Here is a 23,313-nt window from a genome sequence, read left to right on the forward strand (position 1 = left end):
AAACAGGAAAAGGCATTTGTGTTTTAGTTACACTTGAATTTCTAACTACTGGCCTGCTTATTGCCTGATATCTGGAAATTTTCCCTGAAATCTTCTGCAATTTTTATCCGAAAAGGAAAATTTAAAAAGTTTTCAGCAGCAGATTATTTTGGACTGCAGAAAGCTTGTTGTGTACCAACTATTTCGTCGGAGTGCATGTATTGGACCCTTGCGGATGCAAAAAGTTTATTTTTGATGAGGATTTGAAAAAATATGTCTCTGAAAAAGCTACACATCATGCATGGATTAAAAACAATTCCGCAAACAAGAGTAACAGAAAAAAAACTGAGTCAAAACCAGAGTTTTAAAACATTTTTTATTCCTCTGTACACCAAGAAAGTAAACAGTCTTCATCTTAAGGCTTTCCTCCACATAAACGCTGAATACTGGGAATCATTTGGCATGAAAATCAAACAGGAAGCTGCGTTTGTCTGCAGGATGAGAATATTGGAAGGCGTCTGCGTTAAAGACGCAGGTCTCAGTGGGAGTGAAACAGTAAAGGTCTCTGCTTCTCCTGACTTACAGTAAGAAGCTTAAATAAAAAAGAGGCACTTCTTCTTCACATCTCCTCCGGTGTGCTTTTATATACAAACATGCAGAAAATAAACATCAGTCTTTGTCTACAAAGGCAAAAAAAAAAGTGTTAAAAGAAGTGATGAACTCTGAAAAACTCTGATTAGCTGATTTTTTTGCAGGTCTAGATGCATAAAAATCTGATTTTAGAGGCATTTCTGCTCATATTTAATAAAAGTTTTTAATGTTTTGCCGCATAATTTGACTTATTTTTCACTAAACTGTTATTAATTTGTCCTATAAAAACTAAGCTCAGGCACCTTTCCTCCAAAAAACAAAATTAATTAACCTCTTTTGTTTTCCATCCACAGTTTACTTCATTTATAATGAGGAAATATGCCAGAAAATACCTGTAAGGATCACAGTGAGGATGGATTCAGCACAGCTTCGGTCCAAACAATATGTTTAAACATTTTTCAATTTGATCTGAATTAATTAATGAGGTTAAAAGCAGCCAGCAGTCTTCCTCCTCCTTTAGGGCAATTTAAATCAGGAATGAACTGATAAAATCTGAGTCTGCAGCAGGTAAAATAGTGACGACTCATAGCTACTCACAGAACCCCAGGTTAGAAAAAGCACAAAGTGTTTTTCATTTTAACWCAGTAAAGTGTAACATCACCACAGGCTGAAACATCCTGGTCAGATTTATGTTCCTGTCGGTTCATTTATACGAAATGATGCAAATTAACAGATTAACGATAATCTATAACCATAAATTATCAATCTGCTGACATGTTAGGAACATGAAGTTGTTCTGCACACTGATAAACGTGACTACTGCAGATAAGATGGTGACTACTGGCAAGCATCAACTATTTTTGATCTCGTTTTTCTTCTATCAAGACATCAAACCTTAAAACAACTGTAACTTTTTAACATTTCTGCTAATTTTTAAAGATTATTTTCAGGCCTGCAGCCAAACTGAATTAAATTAATGTTTCATCAGTGGTTAAAGGTCAGTTCTCACATTATTTATTATCAAAAAAGAACAAAGCCATATAAAGTATTAAGTTAGAATCCATGATGAAGAACAGATTTATAGAACCAGTAGGTTGAAACCAGTTTGGTGTTTTAAGCAGCCAGTTTGCAGAAAAACAAAACCGTTAATTCTCTTTTCATCACTTCTTTTAAACGTTGAATACGACCCAGATGAATTTACTGAAACATCTTCTAGGGAGAAGCACATTTTCTTCACAGTCCAGCGGCAGTAAATACAGTGCACAGGGAGGAGAAAGTGCGTTGGATTTATTCGCCTGCAGGAGTTTAAACCACAACAAGCACCTCCGCTTCAAGTTACTGCTGGAAAAACTGAACGAAAAGAGAAAAACCTCCAATAACTTACATTTCCAGGCATTTCCTGGAGCGAGAGATTTTACATAAATATATAAATACAGTGTTTAAAGTCTGGTGATGAGGTTTAACACTTCATTCAGGAGGATCCAGGCGGGTGGAGTCCGGCTCCTGGCTCTGCTCTCCCTGGGACGTAGCCACCGCCTCGTACTCGGCCGCTGCCGGGCCGCTAGGAGCCTGGCAACGAGAGGAAAACAGGATGACGGTGGCTGGAAGGTGGGCGCTTCCTGCAGGGGGCGCCAGAGCAAAAACAAGAAAAAAAAACCCAAACAAACCAGCAGCTACTTAAACCCGTCTACCTGGAAGAACACGGCACAATCCAACTCAGACCGGGTAAATAATCCAGCACCAAACCGTCACTCAATCTGCCCCAACAGGCCTTCATCACATGATGATGATGAGGATCTGAGGGGCGTTTCAGCTCCGTTCATTACAATCAGGTTGTCTGATTCATTCCAGCCATTCAGACCCAAACATGCTGCAGATTCACCAATTATTGGATTATTATTACCTACCAATAATACCGAGTGATGATAGATGATCCCAAAAATTATTACGATAAATGATATCGTAATATAGTAATACAAGTTTGCCCTCTCAAAAACCAATAAACTTACCACTATTATTTGTCCATCTAATTTCCAATCTTGTAATTATTAGCCTTTTTATTCATTTCGCAAATTTATTAATTTATAATTTAATTTTTTTTCCACTTAGAATTTTTTTTATTTTCCATCACTTTTTTCATTGCGCTTATTTCTATTTTTTTGTTATTCTATATTAATTTAGTAACCTTATAGAACATTTTAAGACAAAAAAAGCTGTTATTGGGACGGTTTTGGGTTTTTACCTTCTTTGTTTCTTTAACTAAAACACAGTCAGTCATGTTCAGGTTTGGACAAACCTGGAGAAAATGAGCCAAGAAATCAAATAAAATGTGATTTTTCTTCCCTTTTTTAACCGTGTGTTTACAACTTTCACTGTTCGGTAGAAAAACATCTAAACTTCAGAAAAAAAAGCAAAAACAAATCTGAAGTGTGGGGCTGCACAGTGGCGCAGTTGGTGTTGCCTTGCAAGAAGGTTTTGGGTTCGATTCCCAGCCCCGGTCTTTCTGCATAGAGTTTGCATGTTCTCCCTGGTGGGTTCTCTCTGGGTACTCCAGCTTCCTCCCACAGTTCAAAAACATGACTGTCAGGCTAATTGGCCTCTCCAAATTACCCCTAGGTGTGAGTGTGTGTGTGTGTGTGTGTGTGTGTGTGTGTGTGTGTGCATGGTTGTGTGTCCTGTCTGTCTCTGTGTTGCCCTGCAACAGACTGGCGACCTGTCCAGGGTGAACCCGCCTCTCGCCTGGAACGTTAGCTGGAGATAGACACCAGAACCTCCGACCCCAGTAGGGACAAGGATGTTAGAAAACGGATGGATGTGTATCATAACTTTACTGTTATGACTTCAATAAGGCTGCTTGGTTCAAACCACTAGAGGGGGGTATAACCACAGAGAAGCACGGTGGTGGCAGCATCATGGAACTGGAATTTCTGCCTTGAAGGAGGATGTGTCACCTCTAGAGAATCAGAACCAGTTTTCTGTTCAAAACAACAAATTTAACTTTGGTTCGTCTTTGTTCTCAACATACTTATAAAATAAATATTAAAGGTTGGAACAATTATTTTAATTAATTATTCCGACAATTAATCGATTATTCTGGTGATTAATTGAATAATAGATGTTCACATTCTGCATATTTTTCATTTGAAGCCTTTTTTATATTGTAATTACATTAAAAGATGCAAATAATTCAATTTCTCAGATGTAGCTAAAACTATAACACTTGAAGATTTCTGTGTTGAACAGATTTGATGAAAATGTTTTTCATATTAAATGCTATATGTTTATTATTTTTGTCCAGTTGGGCTTAATTGCAGCTTTGAGTACAGTAACTAGGATTTTTTTAAATCTCCAGTTAACGATTAATCGATTATTAAATTAGTAGATTGTTTCAGTAATCAATTAATTGTGATTAATCGTTTCAGCTCTAGTCTGGTTCATGTTTTTTCTTTAAGACGGTTCCTGTTTTGTAAAATATGTTTAGTTTAAATAGCTTGTTTCTTCTGAACCAGTTTAAATCCTCCTCTTGTTCGCTGGCGGAGGCGACTTAAAGCAACAAAAAGCTCCTCGGTGATCAGTTCCTGTTTGCAATTTAGTTTTTTTATGTTTTCTCATGAGCCGCACTCCCTTCAGTTATTTTCTGCTATTACATAATTAGTTCTGTTTTATTTTTTAAGAGCTCATTGTTGTCTTTTTAACTTTCGACTCCGTATCCTCGTCATGACCTCACCCAGCGCTCCAGGTCTTGTTTGCCTGGTTTTGCTCCGTTTCACGTGAACTTAGTGCTGACTCAGCGTTTTTGATATTCAGAAGATGCTTCACATACAGAACGACAAGCGACAGACCGACTGCCTGCCTGAGCAGACAGAATGTTTCTAGAACCAGCTAGCAAGAAAAATATCTAAAAGCAACACGCTAACCAATTCTGACGACAGCAGGCAATAAAACTTGAAGGTGTACCCCAGACATGACATCATCGATCAGACGTGTTAGACGTTTGCATGCAGGGACCCGCCCACACACACACACACACACACACACACACACACACACACACACACGTCAGCCCGCCACCACCCTGCACACGGTAGTTTTCCACCAACACGCCTCACCTTTCTGCAGTTTGAGCAGGCGGCCGATGAGAGGAGGAAGAGTCTGGTTAGTGAAAATTAAACCATGAAGCAGACAAACGTCAACATGGAAACAGTCACACAGTGGCTACGTTAGCTCTGCTGCTACAGAAGTTAACATAACACCACAAACTTCTGGGTTTTATCAGGTTCTCAGAGTCACATTCAGCTTCCTGAATCAAAACTTTCTGGTATTAGAAACAATTTAAGGTTTATTTCTACCAGATTTGCAAAACAGAAAACTAGCAGCTAATATACCCCGATATGTCCTTACTAGCTAGCTAACTGCAACAAAGCTGCTAATACATTCTCATATTAGTAGCTAGTAACTAGCAAGTTAGGTAGGCTATATTAGCAGCTAGTTTGCAGTAGCCTGAACAGCCTTGAATCACAGAACACAATGAAGGTCTGTGACTATTTTTACCTGACAGGAATGTCAGAGCAGAATTTATTTTTTTTTCCATAGAATACACCAGATTTAAGACCTAATGTATTTAAGGCCAACTTAAAAATTTTTTAAGGCCTTCATTTTAAATACATAAATTGAAGACTTTAAGGATGTGTGAACATCCCGTTTTGAAGTCGGTTTGTTTTATATTTGGGGAAGGAGCTGGTTAATGAGGGCAGAATACAAATGTACACCACACTTTTCATATTTCTGGTTGTAAATCATTTCCTGTTGGTCTGTTACTTATGAAATACCCTGAAGTTTGTGGTGGTAATGTGATTAAAAGGTGAAAACGTTTCTGTAGCAACAGATGCGTTAGTAGATAACAGAGATGAAGGTTTAGTGGAAAACAAAAAGTTAAAAACAGGATAATTCACAGAACAAGAAGGAAAGACTGAAATAAAACATTCAAGATGTCAGGAGTTTCATGAATAAATGTAGAAACTAAATAGAAGAAACTTTATGTTCTGTTTCTATCATGTTGAGAACTAAAAACAATCTTCAAATTTTAGCTAAAGTCTGATTTACAAACTTTAGCTCTTTATGTTCACTTAATCCTCAAATAAATGAAATTAGCATCAGTGAATGAAACAAACATGCAGCTGGAGGTAACAGAAGGTTTTAGGTCTTTAATTAAAAGACTTTATTGTTCATCATTTGGACAGACATACAGACATCACCCTAACTACCACTGCATGTAGTTTATTAAATATTATTGCTCTATATGAAGTTTAACTGGCGTCTTTCTCTTGTCTGGCTTCAGTTTTATTGTGAATACACTCTGGTGTCTGGCTGATGTGCTGAACACTGTGTTGGTGTTCACCTGCAGTGGCTGATTTTCTGCAGGGGGGGAACTCTTCTTCATGTTCATCATCTCTCTGATCTGGACCAGTGCGAAGGCGATAGTGACCCAGGGGGCGCCGGAGAGCACCCAGGCCGGTCTGGTGACGTCCTCCTGATCCTCCTGGTGTTTGGTTTTCCTGACGGGCGCCGTGGCGACCGGCCGAGGTGCCACCGGGCTGCCGGGGGCGCTCTGGCTCTGGACCAGGTCGATGGTGGCGATGGGGACCGGGCTGGAGGGAACCGGGATATTCTCTGCCAGAATCCTGTCCTCTGAAAAAGAGAAAAAAAAAAAAAAGCAGCATGTTTACAGTTATGTTGTGAAAATATTAACAGAAAAACATCTTAAAATCGCTTTTGATTCACTTAAAATTAGTTTTATGCAAACACGGTTTGTAGAAAGCACTGTTTTTTTTTTTTTTACAAAAGGATGCTTTGTCCTTAAACCTTTCCAAACATGTTTGCTGTACTTTCATTTTGCCTGCATCATGTTTGTTATATTTTACAGTTTCTACATTTTTTTACAGTAAAATTCAAACATGTTTCAAGCATTTTCAAGGTAAGTTTTCAAACTTTTCCAGCACCACAGTATAAAAACAAAAAATAAACCCAATAAAGAGTTTTCACCATAATATGACCTCATTTATTACGATTCTTAATATTTTGTGGTAATATTTTATTATTCTGTATATTCTGTTGAGAAATAAAAATTTTTTTTTTCTCTTTCCATATTTTCTGTCATTTATCAAATACAAATAATTTTGGTGATTTTAACTGACCAAAAATAAGAAAAGTTTCATCTAATTTAACTTCAGACAGTAATAAAAATGTGTCATTTTATTATATTAAGTATCTCTAAATGTTTTCCAAATGTAGGTTATCAATCAGACATTAGATTTCCCTTTCACAGAAGAGCCAATCTGTGCAGTTTGAATTTCTACTTGAAATTGAAGCGTTTTCAAGGATTTTAACCACCTGTACAGACCCTGACTTTACAGCAATAAACTGGTTTTTTTTGTCTAAACATGTCATTTCTTCTCTCACCTTTTTCTTCGATCTCTCCAGTCAGACACTGGATGAAGGAGAAGACAAGGAGGATGACCAGGGAGGCCATGCCGATTCCTCTGAACGTGGCAGCAGCGCCTGCAGGACGCAAATCAACAGTTAAATCCATCACATCTATGATCGGTCACTTCCACGCGGTCAGAGTCTCTTACCAAAGTAGCTGACGAACACGCCGCCCACCATGGCGCCGCAGCCCCGGCCCAGGCCCAGATGGAGGCCCTGCAGGATCCCCTGAGCCGACGTCCTGAGCGCCGGGGGGACGGCGGCGCTCAGGAAGGAGATGCAGGCGGCCCAGACCGAGGCGTGGGTCACTCCTGGAAAAACAGCAGATGGACGGGACGGTCACTAAATGGGCTCAAGGACCAGTACTGATCACACCAGAACTTTTTAGCATCTTTCTTAATTACAATTGCGAAAAACTATTTTATGTTTTCATAGTGGTCAGATAAGCTATATCTATAAATTACTGCAGATTTAAAACATTAAATGGTTTTGCAGGATTAAAACAACAACAAACAAAAGTCTAAATTTTTCTAGTTGATTACTGATTATATATGAATAGTTTGTTAAACAAAGCCTGAATTTTCAATAATCATCACTTTATGTTCATGGTGCTTTTCCTAAGAAATTAAATCAAATTAAAAGTAAAAACCTGGATGGAAACTTTGTGTTGCACTTTCCATTTTAAGATTTCAAATTGTCTCCTATTGTTTCCAAAGGCAATGAAAATTGCACCCGACATCGTTTTTAAATCTGCATCTACTGCCTGAACTGACAATCTAAATTTAGGATATTCGTGAATTGTGATGAAGGGCCATACAAAATAGTCTCAAGGGCCACAAATGAACGTTGAACACCCCTGGGTTAAACTTTTCAGTTACTCGTGAGCGTCACTTCCTGTTTACAGTTAGAACGGGCTGCTTCATGTCACCACAAAGAGACGGCGACCCTTTAAGAGCAGGTTGCTCACATGAACGCCACTCGGTCGCTTCCTGTGGCGTCCCGCAGGGAACAGCTTTCAGCTCCCTTCAATACGTCTATCAACTTCAAACTTTAAAGCTGACCTACTCTGCTTCCTTAAACAGGTTAGGACAGAAAATATGTTCATTACATTTTTTTTAGCACAAAATCATTCTTAGAAAATCAGATTTTAGCTGTTGTAGGGTTCTGTCTCTTTAAACCTAAATGAGCTGCTGCTGGCCACGTCCCCAACTCTACGTTTACACTCTCACATGAAAATGGCTGCAAGTAGATGCACAATTATAGAACTATTCGTCTTTGAAAAGCATCAGTAAAGCCTTCTGCACAACCAATAAGAATGCAAACAGTGGTTTATGGATGGTAAGTCAACAAAACCCAAATAAAAGTATAAAAACATTCAAAAAGTGAATTTTGCAGCAGGTCCAATTTTAACTGGCCTCTTGTGTAAACTAATGTTGCCTCAGCGTCTGCTCTCATGAGGCGTGTCTGCTTTCTGCTTCCTGACAAGATCCTGCTTCACTGCTGTTGATCAAGTCACCGCCCGATCAACGTCCTGTTGGGTAAACACAGGCTGATCCCGCCCCGACTCACCCTGCAGGACCTCCATGGGCAGGACGATCCAGGCGTTTTCCAGGTAGGAGATGTACAGGTAGCGTGCCGTGTTGCAGGCCAGGCCGATGTACAGAACCCTGAGGGAGRSAGACAGACAGACAGACAGTGACTCACAGACCCGCTCGCTGGTTCACACCCATCACATCCTGCAGCTCATGATGGGATTATTTCACTGTTTGTTCATGGAGGTTTTATTGCAAACACACACACACAGATGACAGACGTCTTCATAAGCAGCAGCACATGACGCTTTATATTTCAATCAAGACCTTCATGAACAAACCACAGTTCTATCAAACACACGGCTGTAAAACCAGGTAACATGGGACAGACGGCAAACAAGCGGATCTGATTCAGAGTCAACAGCTGACAGACACTCTGGATAAGATCCCAGTGTTTGTTTTATCGCAACAATAAACTCTGATCTGAGCCCCACTGAGGTCAAGATGAGCTTTTCACTGACAGGAAAGTAAAAACATCAACAATTACAACTGCATTCTCAAGCCGATTACACTACAAAAACAAAACTTCCGATTGAGCTGTGAAAGTAAAAAAAAAGTCTAGCTAAGTGAAAACTTTTTGTAATTTTTCTGCAATTTATTCATAATCAGAAATTAAAAATGACTCAAACAGTTCATCTGAACACTGCAAAACATTACCAAGTGTGTCTGGTCTAGATTCTGCGGCAATACAACTTGTTTCAGCAAAAACATGATTTTTGTAAATTACTCCTTAATAATAATTTTAAAAAGCACCATTTCCTCTAGCAGATTATTTCACTATAACACTGAAATATAAATAATCTGTCAGTTGAACTAGTAATTTTTTAAATATGTATTAGGGAATTGCTGACTTAAAACAAGCTCCTATATCTTGCAGAAAAGTTACTTGTCAGCTAGTTTTCATTTTTCAGCTGTACTAAGATATTTGCACTAGAAACAAGACCAAAAAAATGAGGTAAAATTTGGTGTTTTTACAGTGAAATGCTAATTCCTCTTAGGAGCAGCTGTGTGTTGAATGGATGAGCCTGGTTCTGATTCATGTTTCATGTTTCACCCCACTGTCACCACATGCTGACTGCTTCTATAGAAATGTTTTATGAATATTTCACTTTGAACTGAAGCTGTGAAGTGAGGAGGAGTAGAAACGTGTTTCCTGCTCCTGACGTGACCTTTTCAGTCCGGCTCCATCGTTTCTGCTCATGGAGGCCGGAGGAGGTGCAGGGAGGAAACTGAGGTGAAGTTTCTGTTTCTAACTGCGTCCGGAAACTCTGCTAACAGCAGCTTTGCTTCATCTAACCGGCTCTGACTGAACCTCGTGTTGGTTTCAGATTCCCACTCAGAGGAGCTGTTGAATCAGAGACACGCTTTTGAAGTACAATCTCAGAAATCGTGTTTGGACAAACTTTGTTGTCGTGGTAACGTCTCAGGCAGTACTGAAGCTGCAGCCGGTTCCACAGGTGAACTTTCACAAATACAATCCAACAACTGCTGCCGACAAACTGAACACTAGGAATGAAATGATTTATCAGATTAATTGTGATTAATCGACTGCTAAAACAATCGTCAACTAATTTTGTAATCGATAAATTGTTACTGGATTATTAGATGAGATACTCAGAGCATTAATAAAGCCAAAACATATATATTTACATTTAAGATTAAAAAAAAAAAAAAAAAAACACGTAGTGGCATAAGTTTAATTTCTGTAAAAAAAACAAAAAACAATGTTTTTCCTATTCAATTATTAATCAATTATTGCAAAAAATAATCTACAAATGATCAAGCTAACACTAAAGGAAAGCCATGTCATTGCATTTTAGGCAATTAAATGTTTATTTTCCCCCCAAAAAAAGGATTTGCCTTTTTTATACTGTATAAAAGACGATTTCACTGGTAAAATCTGTAGAAAGTGTAAATTTGTTATCCTATTAATTGATTTATCATCAGAATAATTGATTACTAAAATAAACAAACAATAAAATCATAACTAAACGAGAGAAATGTGACATTAATTACACAGAAATGTGCAGCTTGAAAACAAACATGGAACAAGTCATGTGCTGCTGCCGCTTCCTTCAGTTATTGATTAACCTGAGTCTCTTCAGCGTCGCTCAGCAGAGCTTCTGGGTTTTATTAGGTTACTTCCTCATCATTTTAACGTCTTATTATAAACTCGGTCCAGAGAGCAGAGCAGAACCACGGCCCGGTTCTGAGAGCTGCAGTCTGAAATCCAACCCGTCGCTCTCAGATGTCTCTGCTGGACGGAAAGCCGGAGCATCAATGGCAGCTTTGTCTCTGCGCCCGGCTACAGAACAAAACCGCGTTCTGGTGCTGCTGGAGCCGCCGCCGCCAACGGCTCACTGACTAAGGGGAATCTCTCCACATCAGGACTGAATATCAGGCAGACGTGTTCATTACCACCAACCAGAACAAAACATGCTTTTCCAGAAGCAGCAGGTAAACTAATCTGAAGAAAAATCTAAAAATCATCCAGTGTTTGGAGAACAGGTCTGTGAAATTCAACCAGCCAAGAGGCATCGTTTCCCTCCAGATCATCCAGCATAAATTACCTTTTTCTTCCCAAAGAAAATAACAAAACTCACTTTAAATAAAAGTAAATATTTTGCTTTGCTGTCTTCACACACTCAAATGTACGACTATCCAGATGAGTGGTGATAAATATGAACCTGGAGAAGTTAAAACTGTCACTTTAGGGTAGAACAGATTTACAAAGGTTGTTTTCATCTTAAATACAAAATTTACATATTTTTGTACAGTTTTATCTTAATTACTGCTCTGTGTTTGTTGTTCTTTCAGCATTTGGTCTTTTGTTGAGTCTGTATGCTCCTGTTAACGATTAATCGGATACCACATTTTTGACTACTATTTCAATAATCGATTAATCATTTCAGGAAATCATCATTGTTGGGATTTTTGGTCATTAACAGAGGGATGTGATTCCAGATGGCGTTGATTTGTCGACTAAAGTGTTGGATTTTCAGACTCTGTTGCATAAAAAACGTCAATCTGACACAGATTGAGTTAAAACTGTGTAAAGTTGAGCATTTCTTACCTGACATGACCAACAAGCTCAATGAACTTGTGGCTGGTGAAGTAAGCTCCGAGTTCGGAGATGTGGCTGAGGATGGAGCAGACCCCAAACAGCGTGGTGGTCCCATTCAGGTCCTCCAGGTGCCAGTACAGGAAGCTGAAGACAAAGCCGTAGCCGAAGCCCATGAACCAGGCGACAAAGAGGACGGAGCTGTAGCGCACTGTGCACAGCAGCCTCAGCAGGTCGCCATAGTGGAACTCCTGGGTGGCCTCGGACACCGCTGGAATCGGGTCTGACGAGCCGGAGTCTGGTGAGGCCTGGCCACTCGCCGAGTCTTCCACCACCTCCGGCAGCTCCTGCCGGTACTCCTCGCCCTTCTCAAAGTAGAACTGAGTTGCCACGACAAAGGCCACGCCCATCAGCACGCCGAAGACGATAAAGGCGAGGCGGTAGTTGTGTAGGCGGTACTCCGGCAGGATGCAGCCGATGCCGTCGATCAGGACGGTGATGTGCGTGTGGTCGATCCAGATGCCCACCGCCAGCATGGCCAGGCCCCAGCCCAGGGACCCCCACATCCTCTGCAAGCCATACCGGTCGCGGGCCTTCCCCAGGTACTGCAGGGTGACGGTGTCCACGATGGTCACGGCGGGCGCGCTGAAGAACTCGCCCACGATGATGACAAGCAGGATCAGCAGGAAGATGTTCTCCACCTGGTCCTGGTTGTAGATGATCTGATAGTCCTTCTTGCTGGTTGTAGTCGGGGGAGCAGTGGTGGTCTGCAAGGTGGTGTTGGGTGCAACCTCAGTGGCGTTGATGGACGTCGAGTTGTTGATGCTTCGTTGTTGCCTGTAGGGAATACTGAAGGAACTGTGCAAGACTTCAGGAACCATGGGGTAGTCCATGATGCTCCGCCGGCTTCTGGTGTGGTTGGTGGAGTTGCTCGGGTTGGTGATATTCTCAGGAGGAACAGTGGTGGTCGGTGGGGGAACCGTCACCATAGAAACACACTTCATCTCCGCTGGTTGGACAAACCCAATGCCACAGTTAAAGACCAACCAACACATGACAGAGAACAGCAGCACCACCTTCCCTTTCTTAAAGCGGTCCGCCACTACACCCCAGAAGGGGGCGCTGCAGAACTCTATAAAGTACCGGATGCCAACAAGCAGGCCGCTCCGACTGGCCGACATGCCGAGCTGTTTGTAGTAGACTGCCAGCAGGGGGTGCAGCGAGCCATAGGCAGCGTAGAAGAAGAAGTAGAAGACTTTAGAAATGAGCAGGTGGCTGTTGATGCGGAGGCACATCCTCTCGCAGCAGTCCACCGGGTCGGGCTGAGGCGCCGGCAGTGGCTCGGACGGCGCCGGCGTGGACACGCCTTCCTGCTGCGCCATGGACAGGGTGTTAAACGGCTCTGCCAACACATACTTCCTCTTCTGATCCTCCTCATCGTCCGTCAGGATGGCAACCTTGTCGTCAGCTGGCATATCTGGAAGATAAGAAAATGAGGGAGAGAATGAGAAACGGCTGGACGTTTGGTATTTACAAACCAAATGATGAAGAGATAGAGATCCAGCAGAAACTCAACAAGAAAACTAAAAGCCTTCTGGAGATAATCTGCTGTCCTCCATCTGTCTCTCGCTGATAAATCATTCATCAACATCAATATGAGCTCAGACATAAAACAATATGATTATAAATATAACCGTCTCTTGAGAATCATCAGAATTTTAAATAGTGCTCACGTTCTTCATTTAGTCAAACATGAAGCCTGGCCACCGCCTCCAGGCAGAACAGGTGAAAATCTGCAAAACTTGTGGAGCAGATTCTTTAAATATTTCTCGTTGAAGATGGTCATAGTTTTACTAACAGATTTAATGCATCCTCTTAGGGCAATGATTTGATTCTGATGTAATTTGGATGTTAAAAAAAATCAAAATAAAAAGTTCTTCTGGTTCACAGATCAACTCAACAATAAAATAAACATGAAACTAACTCCGTGTCAGTTTTCTGATCTTTGATCTGAATTTGGACCTACAAAATTCAAATAGGTAGGATCCTTTGAAAGCCCTCGAACCAGATGTTCAGACCCATTGTGTTGTTCCGAGGATCGCCTGTCTGTCACTGATGGTCATATGCGGAAGTACCTGACATTTTATGCAAAACAACAATTATTTCCAACATGTTGCGATTCAAATCAATGAAAAAACTACGAATTTGCGGACAAATCCTCACAAAAGATCGGTTAGTAATACATAAGGCGGTTAAACAGGAAGTGACTCTTAATGTTAGTTTTTCTCCTCTTATAAGTCTAGTTTAAACATTTAAATTCGTACCCAATAACAAATTAAGGACAGTCTCATGATTTCCTTACCTGCTCAGGTCACCGCTCCCATTAAACTGTGACTGCGCAGTATTTTCCTGAATTTCTCTGTTTTCCCTGGGACATCGTTTTCACACAAAAGCCGCTAAAATTAACACTAAAAATTAGTGCAAACTGTTTAAATTCACGGTGATGTGTCCATGTTTGCGTTCCGTAGAGAAATTAAAGCGTTTTTCCGGTTCGGATCCCTTTTGTTGTGAGAACAACAGCGGCTCGTCAAACCGGAGAGTCCACCTGTCCCGAAACAGACGTCAGCTACAAAGCTAGCCACTAGCACTTAGAATTTCCGGTAAAATCCCTTCAAAATAAAACTGGCTATTATTTAAATTTGAAATGATCAACATTTAAAGCTGCATATTGCATAACTAATGCGTTCAAATAAGCTAAGACAATTATTATTAAATCTACTGCTGACAAATTAAGAATAAAAGTAATAACATTACACATCTCCGCTTTTAAATTAGCTACATCCGGTTGTCTCAATAACTCATTTCTGTTGCTTTAAATTTCGGACCGACACGCCTAAAACCAGCAATGCTGTCTCAATTAAAGGGAAACTTCCATTAACCTTTGTATTTACGTCTGAAAGCGTTCCTGTGACTAACTTTAGAGACAAATTACGTAAATATCTGAGCTTTTAGACTCCTGGGTTCAATGGGAGAGAATATTTAATGTTGGTAAGCAAAATACACACAGACAGCTTCAGAGTCACAATGAGACAAAACGGATTTTTATTGTCAGTATCTCCGAGAATACAAGCAATTTACACCGTAAATTAGTTTCACTGTGTAAGAAAAACACAAATTCAGTTTAACTTAATCTTAAAATCCAGTTTTCTTTCTACATATTACTTTACAGACGACAATCACCGAAATCTTTAAGTTACTAAATCACTAAAAGTGAGTTTCTTAATAATAGATTTTTGTAAGTGTGTGAACAGATCTATTTCAAGAAATTTTGCATATATTTCCCAACTTAATTTGTATTTAACTCCTACATAAGAGCATGGTTTAGACTCCAAGCAAAGGTGTGGAAACAAGTCTGTGGCCATTCCTGATTTCTGTGAAAAGGAAATGTTCCTGGAGGGCGTAATGAGCCGGCAGAAAACCCGCAAACCACACCCTGCTGCTTAAAGCGAATGACCTCCTGACGTCAGATGATTTCTAGTTGCAGTGAGTCCTCTTCATCAGCAGAGGGAACCAGAAACCACTCGTACAACTTGGAAAGTTTTCACGGTGGAACCACAAATTGTGGAGTACTTAAATATTCACTACTTTGATACCTTTAAATATAATCCAGCGCTATTGTTTTCAGAAGTCCAGAAATTAATAAACAGAGGAGAAACTGCCGATTTGGAAACGATAAGTGACAAACTCCATAATTCTGGTCGAGAAGAAAATAATTGTTGAAATGCAAAAGACCATGTTTGTTCTGCTCAAAACTTTGTATGTATGGAGCAAAATCCAGGACAAAAAACTGTTGACCAGGCTCTTTAAAGGTAGAAGATTACAAATTGAATTCATTATTTTCTAGGATTTTATTTGTGAAAACAACTGAAAATGTTAAAAACCAGGCTTTTTTTTTTTTTTTTGTCAGAGTTGGTTTTTGATGTATGAAACATAAGGGCAGTTGCCCAGGGTGGCACTGGAGTAGGTCTGTGTGGGGGAGATGTTGCAGGCACCAGCTAAAAGAACAATAAACCTTTCTGTAGGGGTGGGCATTTATTGTATTGTTTATTGTTTATCATTTATTGTAAAAATTTCTTATCATGATAAGAATTTTAATTGTCATTGTCATGATAAATGCAATGTTAAATAAAAAAACTGACCATATTAAAAATGTTATTTTTGCTATTTCCTCCACGTTTTGTTCAACAGGAATATCGATAAATATGAGTCAATTCAAGTATGATTAATTACAGTTACTGAGTGAATCCTAGTGATATAAATCACACTTTTTAAGTAAGTTGTGCCCTGAATAAGCCTATTAAAATGCTAAATGTTTTCGAGAACAATACCCTGTGAAGATAATTAGTGGTTTTTTTAATCATAATTTTTATCGTTATCACAATAATATCACAAAATAAGTCCATATCGTCCAATCTTATCAGTTCTTTTTTGAAAGTTTTCTTTTATTCCTGTCATGCGTGTTCAATCTGTCTGGATATGGAGATTATTTTAGAGGCTCTCTGCAGGATTGCACTTCCTTTTGACCGCCCAAGAATTTAGATTTCCTAAATTCTTGGGGGGTCCCTCGGGGTCCCTCGGCGGTCTTTTTAGAAGACCGCCGAGGGAGGTGCTTGCCCATGTAAGAACCGCCACTAGCAAGAGTTCAAGGCAAAAGAAACACCGTTGAGTTTCACTTTAGGTGTAAATGAACATCCAGCAATGGGAAATAAATAAAATAAATCACGTTGCTTCAGAAATCCGAGTCATCCGAGAATTCCCCCTGCTGCGTCCAGTGCAGCCCCTTCCTCCTCTTCTTCTTCTTCCTCTCGCCCATAAGCATGGCGGCCAGCACGGTTATCACCACGGTGATTGTGATAATGAGCACGGTGACCGTCTCAGCAATGCACAGCTCAGTGTCCACCTCCATCAGCCGGTGGTTGTGCAGGACGGGCGGCTCCCTGCAGGTCAGGTTGTAGTAGTCGTCCAGGAAGATCCTCTGGATGCTGCGCAGCTTCCTGAAAACCCTCTGCAGCTCGCAGTCGCAGTTCCAGGGGTTTCCCTGCAGCAGGATGTGGGTGCTGTAGGTGTGGATGCTCAGGAAGGTCTTGAAGCAGACGGTGGACAGCTGGTTGTCGGCCAGGTTCAATAAGGTCATGCTGGTGAGCGGGTTGAACACCAGTAACTCCATCTCATGGATCTGGTTGCCGGCGAGGTTGAGGACCTCCAGGGAGCGCAGCATGGAGAAGGTGCCGCTCAGCAGAGACGTCAGCTGGTTGTCCTGCAGGTGAAGCTGGCGCAGGCTGCTCATGGAGGAGAACGACCTCACCTCCATGCTCTGGATGCTGTTGTTGGTCAAGTTTAACCTCTGTAAGCCGTCCAGGTGGAGGAAACTCCGACTGTCCAGGCCGGTCAGCTGGTTGTGGGACAACTGGAGCTCCCGCAGGAAGGCCAGGCCGACGGAGAATCCCTCGGTGAGAACAGAGATCCGGTTCCAGCTCAGGTCCAGCTTCTGCAGGAACTCCAGCTGGGCGAAGCCGCCATCCTCCACCAGGCTGATGTTGTTGTTCTGCAGCAGCAGAACCCTCAGCTTGCGGTTGCTGCTGAAGACGTGTTTTTGGACGACGGAGATGAGGTTGTTGGACAGGTCCAGCAGTTCGGTGGAGGGCGGGACCTTGACGGGAAGCTGGGTGAGGTCGTCATGTGAGCAGGTGGTGAACTTAAGGTCTCCATGGCAAACGCAGCTTTGATCACACGTCCAGTTCAGAAACATGCAGGACGACTCGGCGGCCAGCAGGAGGACAAACAGGAACTCCCTCATGACTCCAGAGAGATCTCTGAAACAACAGACACAAAACTTTAGGACAGAAAACAGATTAAAGAAGCAACTTCATCACAACTAAGTCCTGTTGACAATTTAAAATGTTGTGTAGCCGTGCCCTTCTGTTGTCAAAAGGATGTCTAGAATAGATCAAAGTGACTTAATCCAAACAAAGAAATCTTTGCAGTCAAAAACAAACCGAGTTTCTGCAGTCAGTGATTCTAAGCAGCATTTTAGATAGAAAGTTTGTCGATTTGCAGATGATATAGTGATTTCTTATGATGATGATCTATCTGTAGACTGAGCAAAAATCTTTCAGAACAATAAAAATTCAATGAAACAGCCAGCGAACTGTCTGGATCTTAATACAATTGGAGAGAAATGTGAAAATCAAGGTCTATCTGTAATATGAGACGTTATTTCAAACCAGATGATGACGACATGGTTGTTCTTTTACCTCATTAAAATGGAGACAGAGTGAAAACATTCTGTATCATTTGAGTTTATCTGCAGGAAGCAACAAGTTATCTAACTAGAAAATGATCAGCTTCAACCATCTAATCCATCTACAGCTTCACTCTGATTTTACTGAATTACGAGGTAAAAACATTTGATAGAAGTGTTCAGATGAGTCTCAGAGTTATGACAGAAACCCGACAGAATTATAAAAGAATAAATTGATGGAAAAGATTAGAAAAACAAGAAAAATGACTTTCTGAGCTACGATTCTGATTATCTACAGGTTAAAATTTTCTTAGAAAACTTTAGGGAAGACAAGAAATTGTTTAATTTAGATGCAGTTCTTACAGATCTAACAATTCACACCCAGAATTTATCAACAATTAAAGATAAAACATTAAAAAAGATCCTGATGCGTCTGTTTTCCAGCCTCCGTTCCCCAGAAACAATAAAACAATCCTCGGGTCTTACCAGCAGCTGCTCCCAGTGCGTTTGTCACCATCCGGCCAGCAGCAGGTGGAAATTGAACGTGATGGAGGCGGGGGAGGGCGGCCTGTCACGGCCCGGAGAACCCGACGAGCGACGCGACAAAGGCAGAGGATGGAAAAGAGGAGGGAGAGCTCGTCAATTATTCACCAGGCAAGCAGTCAGCCGGCGCTCCAGGCGCAATGTGGGAGGGGTTAGAGAGGAGAGCTTTAAGAGATTGAAGGAAACTGGGACAGGAGTTGAGAATTAAAAGCTCTGGACAGATTTCATTGATTGCGTGTTTATGTCCTGCTTTATTTCTCTTCAACATTGTTTAGTTACAGAAAGATTAGAGAAGTCTAATGATGTTTAAAGAGAGAAAGATCTCAAATTTCAATCAATAAATCTTCAAAGTTGCAAAAGTGATGGATTTTTGTTTTTTTCAATAATTTGTCAAGTCTTTGCAACAAATTTCTAAAAGAGTTTTAAACATCTTATTGAAACTTCTGCAATTTAAACAATTGTTCTGCAGTCTTGATTATGAATGTTTCCACTTGATATGTGCATTATAACACTTTTTTTTTTTTTTTTAAATTGCCTTAAAAGAGAAGACAAGGCTGCAGGACAAAGGCAAAACAAAACTTTAACCAAAGTCACTGACAATAAATCTGTAAAACTAGCACAAATACTGAAATTTTGCGCCACTTAGTGTTTGATTTTAGAAAGACAAACTGTAAATATCATCACACACACACAGTTTAAAGTCAGAATGTAAATTTAGAAAAAAGGGGAGCCGAGGACTCATCCTTGAGGGACACCAGAACTCGTCTTGTTTTTGGAGTGTAATGACTCCAAAACAAAGTCTGGATATTTAATACAGGAGTTTAAGTAACCACATTAAAGGCCTGATGTGGGTCTAAAATAACCAAACATGGAGTCTTTTCTTCAATCAGCTCCAATAAGCCGCCTTAGGTTCCTTTAAATAATGGCGCCTTTGAAAAAGGAATATATCTGATGCTTTTCAACATTTAACCAACCGAAGCGCCTGAACACCAAACAAAATGTTGTTTCCATTTGAAGATGAACTTGGATGAACTTAAAATCTTTCCCACAGAGTGAATTACATGTTACATCACGTCTGTTTCAGGACACAGTCATGATATCCAGACTTCACAGCTGAGTGGATAATACACAGTGATACTGTCAAGACTTTTTCTGACACTTCTGGCTCTGAAGATACTGGGAGATTTGGCCTGAAGCTCCTTAATCCCACAACATTAGAAGCAGTGGCAGAGGTCAGAGGTCACTGCAATAAGTCTGAAAAACATACAGGGACGCATTTTAGTGAGAAGATAAGTGTAAAATTTGAAGGTTTTTCAAATGGTGTGAAACCTCTAGAGGTGGATGAGGACGTCCATCACCAATAATCCATAATGGATCAGTCTATCAGTTTAGGCCCTAAATAGAATATTAAATATATTTCGTAAAGTTTAAAGGTGTTTTTCTGGTGTTTGAGCTGAATGTAACTGCAAATTCCTTAAATTTAATTCAGTTTTTTCAACTCACCTGATATGGACTTATGATTCTTATATAGAGTAGAATATTTGTAAATAAATATAAAATTATTATTGTTATTTTTAAATCTAATGGTACCCCCAAAAATTGGAGTCCTGGCCTGTAATCAGTCTTTACTATACATATGTGTGTGTTAATTCAATGGAATTGGACCAAGCACAGAGCCTGGTGGTACTCCACAGGTAACCCTGGAGTGTGAAGTGACTGGACTGACTGGTTCCAGTAAAACTCAAGTTCATGTGGGTCACATCAAGATCTGATGTCCTCAATGGTCAGTTTGTGACAGAATTAATTAATAAAATTACATTTTAATAGATTTATAATCATCATCATCATCATCATCATCATCATCATCATCATCATCATCATCATCATCATAATAATAATAATAATAATAATAATAATAATAATAATAATAATAATAATAATAATAATAAAGCTGTCTCTGCATTTGATGACCCTGACAAACTTTTTTAACATATAGTTTGTCAGAATACAGATGAAAAACTGTGCGGTCCCAGCCATCACCTTTGGGATTTTGTCTTACCTCCGTTGCTAGGCAACCGGTTCTGGTTGATGTAGAGCAGAACTCCAGCCTGAAGCCCTCCAGGTCGCTCACTCAGACAGCAGACCCACTGTGGAGTTTCCTCTCTCAGGTGTTGGGTGTCTGCAGGGTTCGGTTTCACCGCTGCGTCTGGCTGATGATCCATAAACTTCTGCAGAGTGTTTCCATTCCCCATGCTGTCACTGCTGGTCCAAATCTGTGTTTACAGTCCAGATGTGTCCAGATGTTTACAGGCTGGTGTGTCAGCAGCTGTCAGATCATGAGACAGCAGCAGGATTAAGGTAAGATGGAGTTACTGAAGCACATGAAAGCTGCTTCAGACTCCATGAAGACACTAATCCCTGCACTGCAGGATTACTTTCCACTTCTGCTGAGATTATCAGAAAACTGGAAAATCCTGCCATGTTCACTGACTGATCGGGTTTATTAGGGTTTAAAACAGCAGATCATCACTCATGTTTCAGATCTTAACTGGATTTATCGCCCAGATTCTTAAAGGCACAACTTTTTCATCCTGATATTCTGCTGCCAAGGTGTTGAAAGTGACAATTTTCTGCCAATAGTCCCATTAATGGAGCGAAACCATGACACTGGATGGATGATTGGTAGTTAAGAGACTGAAAATGTTGCAGATCTGTTGGTCAAAGAATCAAAAAATATTTTTACTCTTTTATTTTTACTCTCAGGTCAGCCAAATAAAACTTTAAAGCCACAAATGTGACACTATTTTCTGATTAAATGCAACTTATAATTTTAGATAAATATACAGAATGGAAAGTTTATTGTCATTTTTAAAATATCCACTATTTTATCTATATTTTTAGGTTTGAAAATAAAGATAAACACACAATTTAGCAAAAACAAGATGGATCTTTTTATGTAGAACAGAAAAAAACTGATTATGATCTAGTGACAGAAACAGTTTTTCAATGGTAATATTGTAGAGATAAACTTTAAAACTGTTAAAAAATATATTTCATATTTTTATTATATTTAAGTTTAGAAACAATAGCTTGTTCTTTTTAATATTTAGCCAAAATTATTATAATGCATTGTGGATGAGAGCAACATGCAAACAAGATTTTCCTTGCATTCTATTTTTTCCCCATCATTTTCAGATCTTTCCAGTTTTCTTTGATGGTAAATATGAAGAAAACAAGAGAATAAACAGATATTCAATTAAAATTTGTGAAATGAAAACAACCAGGATCAGGTCGCCATGTTCAAAGGTGTTGAATTCAAACTGCAGTTTGCCTTAGTGACCAGAAGGGGGCGACAGAGGCCGCTAGAAAACAAGAGGACACTTCTTCAAACCAAGCCAAAATAAGCAAATCTTTTCCAAATGTTTAAGGATGTTTCAGCATCCAGAACAACACAGATTTGTTTCTAGATAAGTTTATCTGATGAGTCAAACCTCATTTACCTCAAAGAGTCCAGCAGCTGCCAATCCAACATCTGTCCTCCCAAATCAGCTGCAATCTGCTGACGGACCCGCTGCTGACCAGCAGTGTGTGAAAACTCATACAGTTCGTGTGAAAGTGGGAGGCGGCAGCAGTGATGGCCGTTCACACCCGACCGTGGATCCGTCCTGGCAGCCGAGGTGGAGCGGGGGGACAGATTGCCCATGCCGCCGTCAGAGGCCTCAGCCAGGACTGAAACCAGACAGAAAACACACACTTCACACACACATCTGGTTTATTATTACTGTAAATTCCTAAGGATGTAGCTGGTCCGCTCACTGTTTGCCTGAATCAAATAAAGACACGGATGTCAGAAAACTAGAATCAGAAACAACATGACCAACACTCCAAAAACACCTGAGAAAACAGAAAGGAATACATTTCAAACAAGAATATTAAAAGGTGTTTGAATAATTTTAATTTGATTGAAGAAAATAAAAGTACGTAAATAAAAACCTGGAAAATAAGAGTTTCCTGAATAAATTAAAATCAACATAAGAGAACCAATAAAATAAAATAAAATAACCTTTTAAAATAAATAAATTCAGTCCCAGAAAATAAAGCAATTAAAATGAAAATAAAGAAAATAAAAGCTTTGGACTAAATAAAACCTCATTATCCATACAGAGGAACCATCGTGAACTGGTTCCCAGTAGCTCACACGTTAGCAGAGACCCCTCAGTGGGTGTGAACCCACTTATCAGAATAACCATCATCACTCCATCATCTTCATCATCACCAGCTCCACTGGGATCTTCTGGTTTCCTCCCATTTTAACTCACTTCAGATCCGACCATCATCAACCAGCAGGAAGTCTGGACCCAGACTGGAAGGACTGGAAGAAAATGACAGATGAGCAAAAGATTACTGGTTTAATCCCGAAGCCCTGCGAGAGGCTCCTGTGTGAGTTTGAGTTGATAAGAAAACTGGCTGATGAAGTGTGTGTGTCTGTGTGTGTGTTAGAAACACACACCAAGTCTCCGGTGGTCTGTGTGTCAGTGTGGATCCATCAGACCAGCAGCAGGAGGTCGTGACCTCCAGACCAGCTTCCTCCTCGCTCTTCTCCCTCTTCTTTTCTCCTCAGGTTTGTTATCTAGGTCAAGGTTGTGTTTCTGCTCTCCACTGCAGACGACACACACACACACACGCACGCACACACACACACACACACACACACACACACACACACACACACACACACACACACACACACACACACACACACA

The 23,313-nt window shown here is 40.3% G+C and overlaps 2 protein-coding genes across 11 annotated transcripts; both read right to left on the reverse strand.

Annotated features, from left to right (window-relative positions):
• Positions 1-336: 336 nt before the first annotated feature.
• Positions 337-14,312, reverse strand: LOC103457218 (major facilitator superfamily domain-containing protein 6). 6 transcript variants are annotated; one of them, XM_008397209.2, is made up of 8 exons: positions 14,069-14,311; positions 11,719-13,183; positions 8,623-8,720; positions 7,203-7,364; positions 7,030-7,128; positions 5,969-6,258; positions 4,680-4,683; positions 2,048-2,139 (listed from the first exon to the last, which is right to left on the reverse strand). In XM_008397209.2, exons 2-8 carry the CDS (start codon positions 13,179-13,181, stop codon positions 2,132-2,134), a joined length of 2,124 nt encoding a protein of 707 aa, XP_008395431.1. In that variant the 5' UTR covers positions 13,182-13,183; positions 14,069-14,311; the 3' UTR covers positions 2,048-2,131. The 6 variants fall into 6 exon arrangements, with proteins under 6 accessions (XP_008395413.1, XP_008395431.1, XP_008395423.1 ...); XM_008397201.2 differs by having other exon boundaries at positions 4,680-4,722; XM_008397191.2 differs by lacking the exon at positions 4,680-4,683 and having other exon boundaries at positions 337-2,139.
• Positions 14,313-14,791: 479 nt separating this feature from the next.
• On the reverse strand, positions 14,792-23,274 carry LOC103457242 (leucine-rich repeat-containing protein 17). Of its 5 annotated transcripts, XM_008397262.2 has the most exons (7): positions 23,061-23,274; positions 22,749-22,922; positions 22,051-22,279; positions 21,832-21,912; positions 20,610-20,876; positions 18,494-18,575; positions 14,792-17,579 (listed from the first exon to the last, which is right to left on the reverse strand). In XM_008397262.2, the coding sequence occupies exon 7, from the start codon at positions 17,561-17,563 to the stop codon at positions 16,496-16,498; it is 1,068 nt and encodes a 355-aa protein (XP_008395484.1). In that variant the 5' UTR covers positions 17,564-17,579; positions 18,494-18,575; positions 20,610-20,876; positions 21,832-21,912; positions 22,051-22,279; positions 22,749-22,922; positions 23,061-23,274; the 3' UTR covers positions 14,792-16,495. The 5 variants fall into 5 exon arrangements, with proteins under 5 accessions (XP_008395484.1, XP_017165190.1, XP_008395476.1 ...); XM_017309701.1 differs by lacking the exon at positions 21,832-21,912 and having other exon boundaries at positions 22,827-22,922; XM_008397254.2 differs by lacking the exon at positions 21,832-21,912 and having other exon boundaries at positions 20,610-20,823.
• Positions 23,275-23,313: the final 39 nt, after the last annotated feature.

This window comes from Poecilia reticulata, linkage group LG2 (genome assembly GCF_000633615.1).
Source record: "Poecilia reticulata strain Guanapo linkage group LG2, Guppy_female_1.0+MT, whole genome shotgun sequence".
Classification (NCBI taxonomy): Eukaryota; Metazoa; Chordata; class Actinopteri; order Cyprinodontiformes; family Poeciliidae; genus Poecilia; species Poecilia reticulata.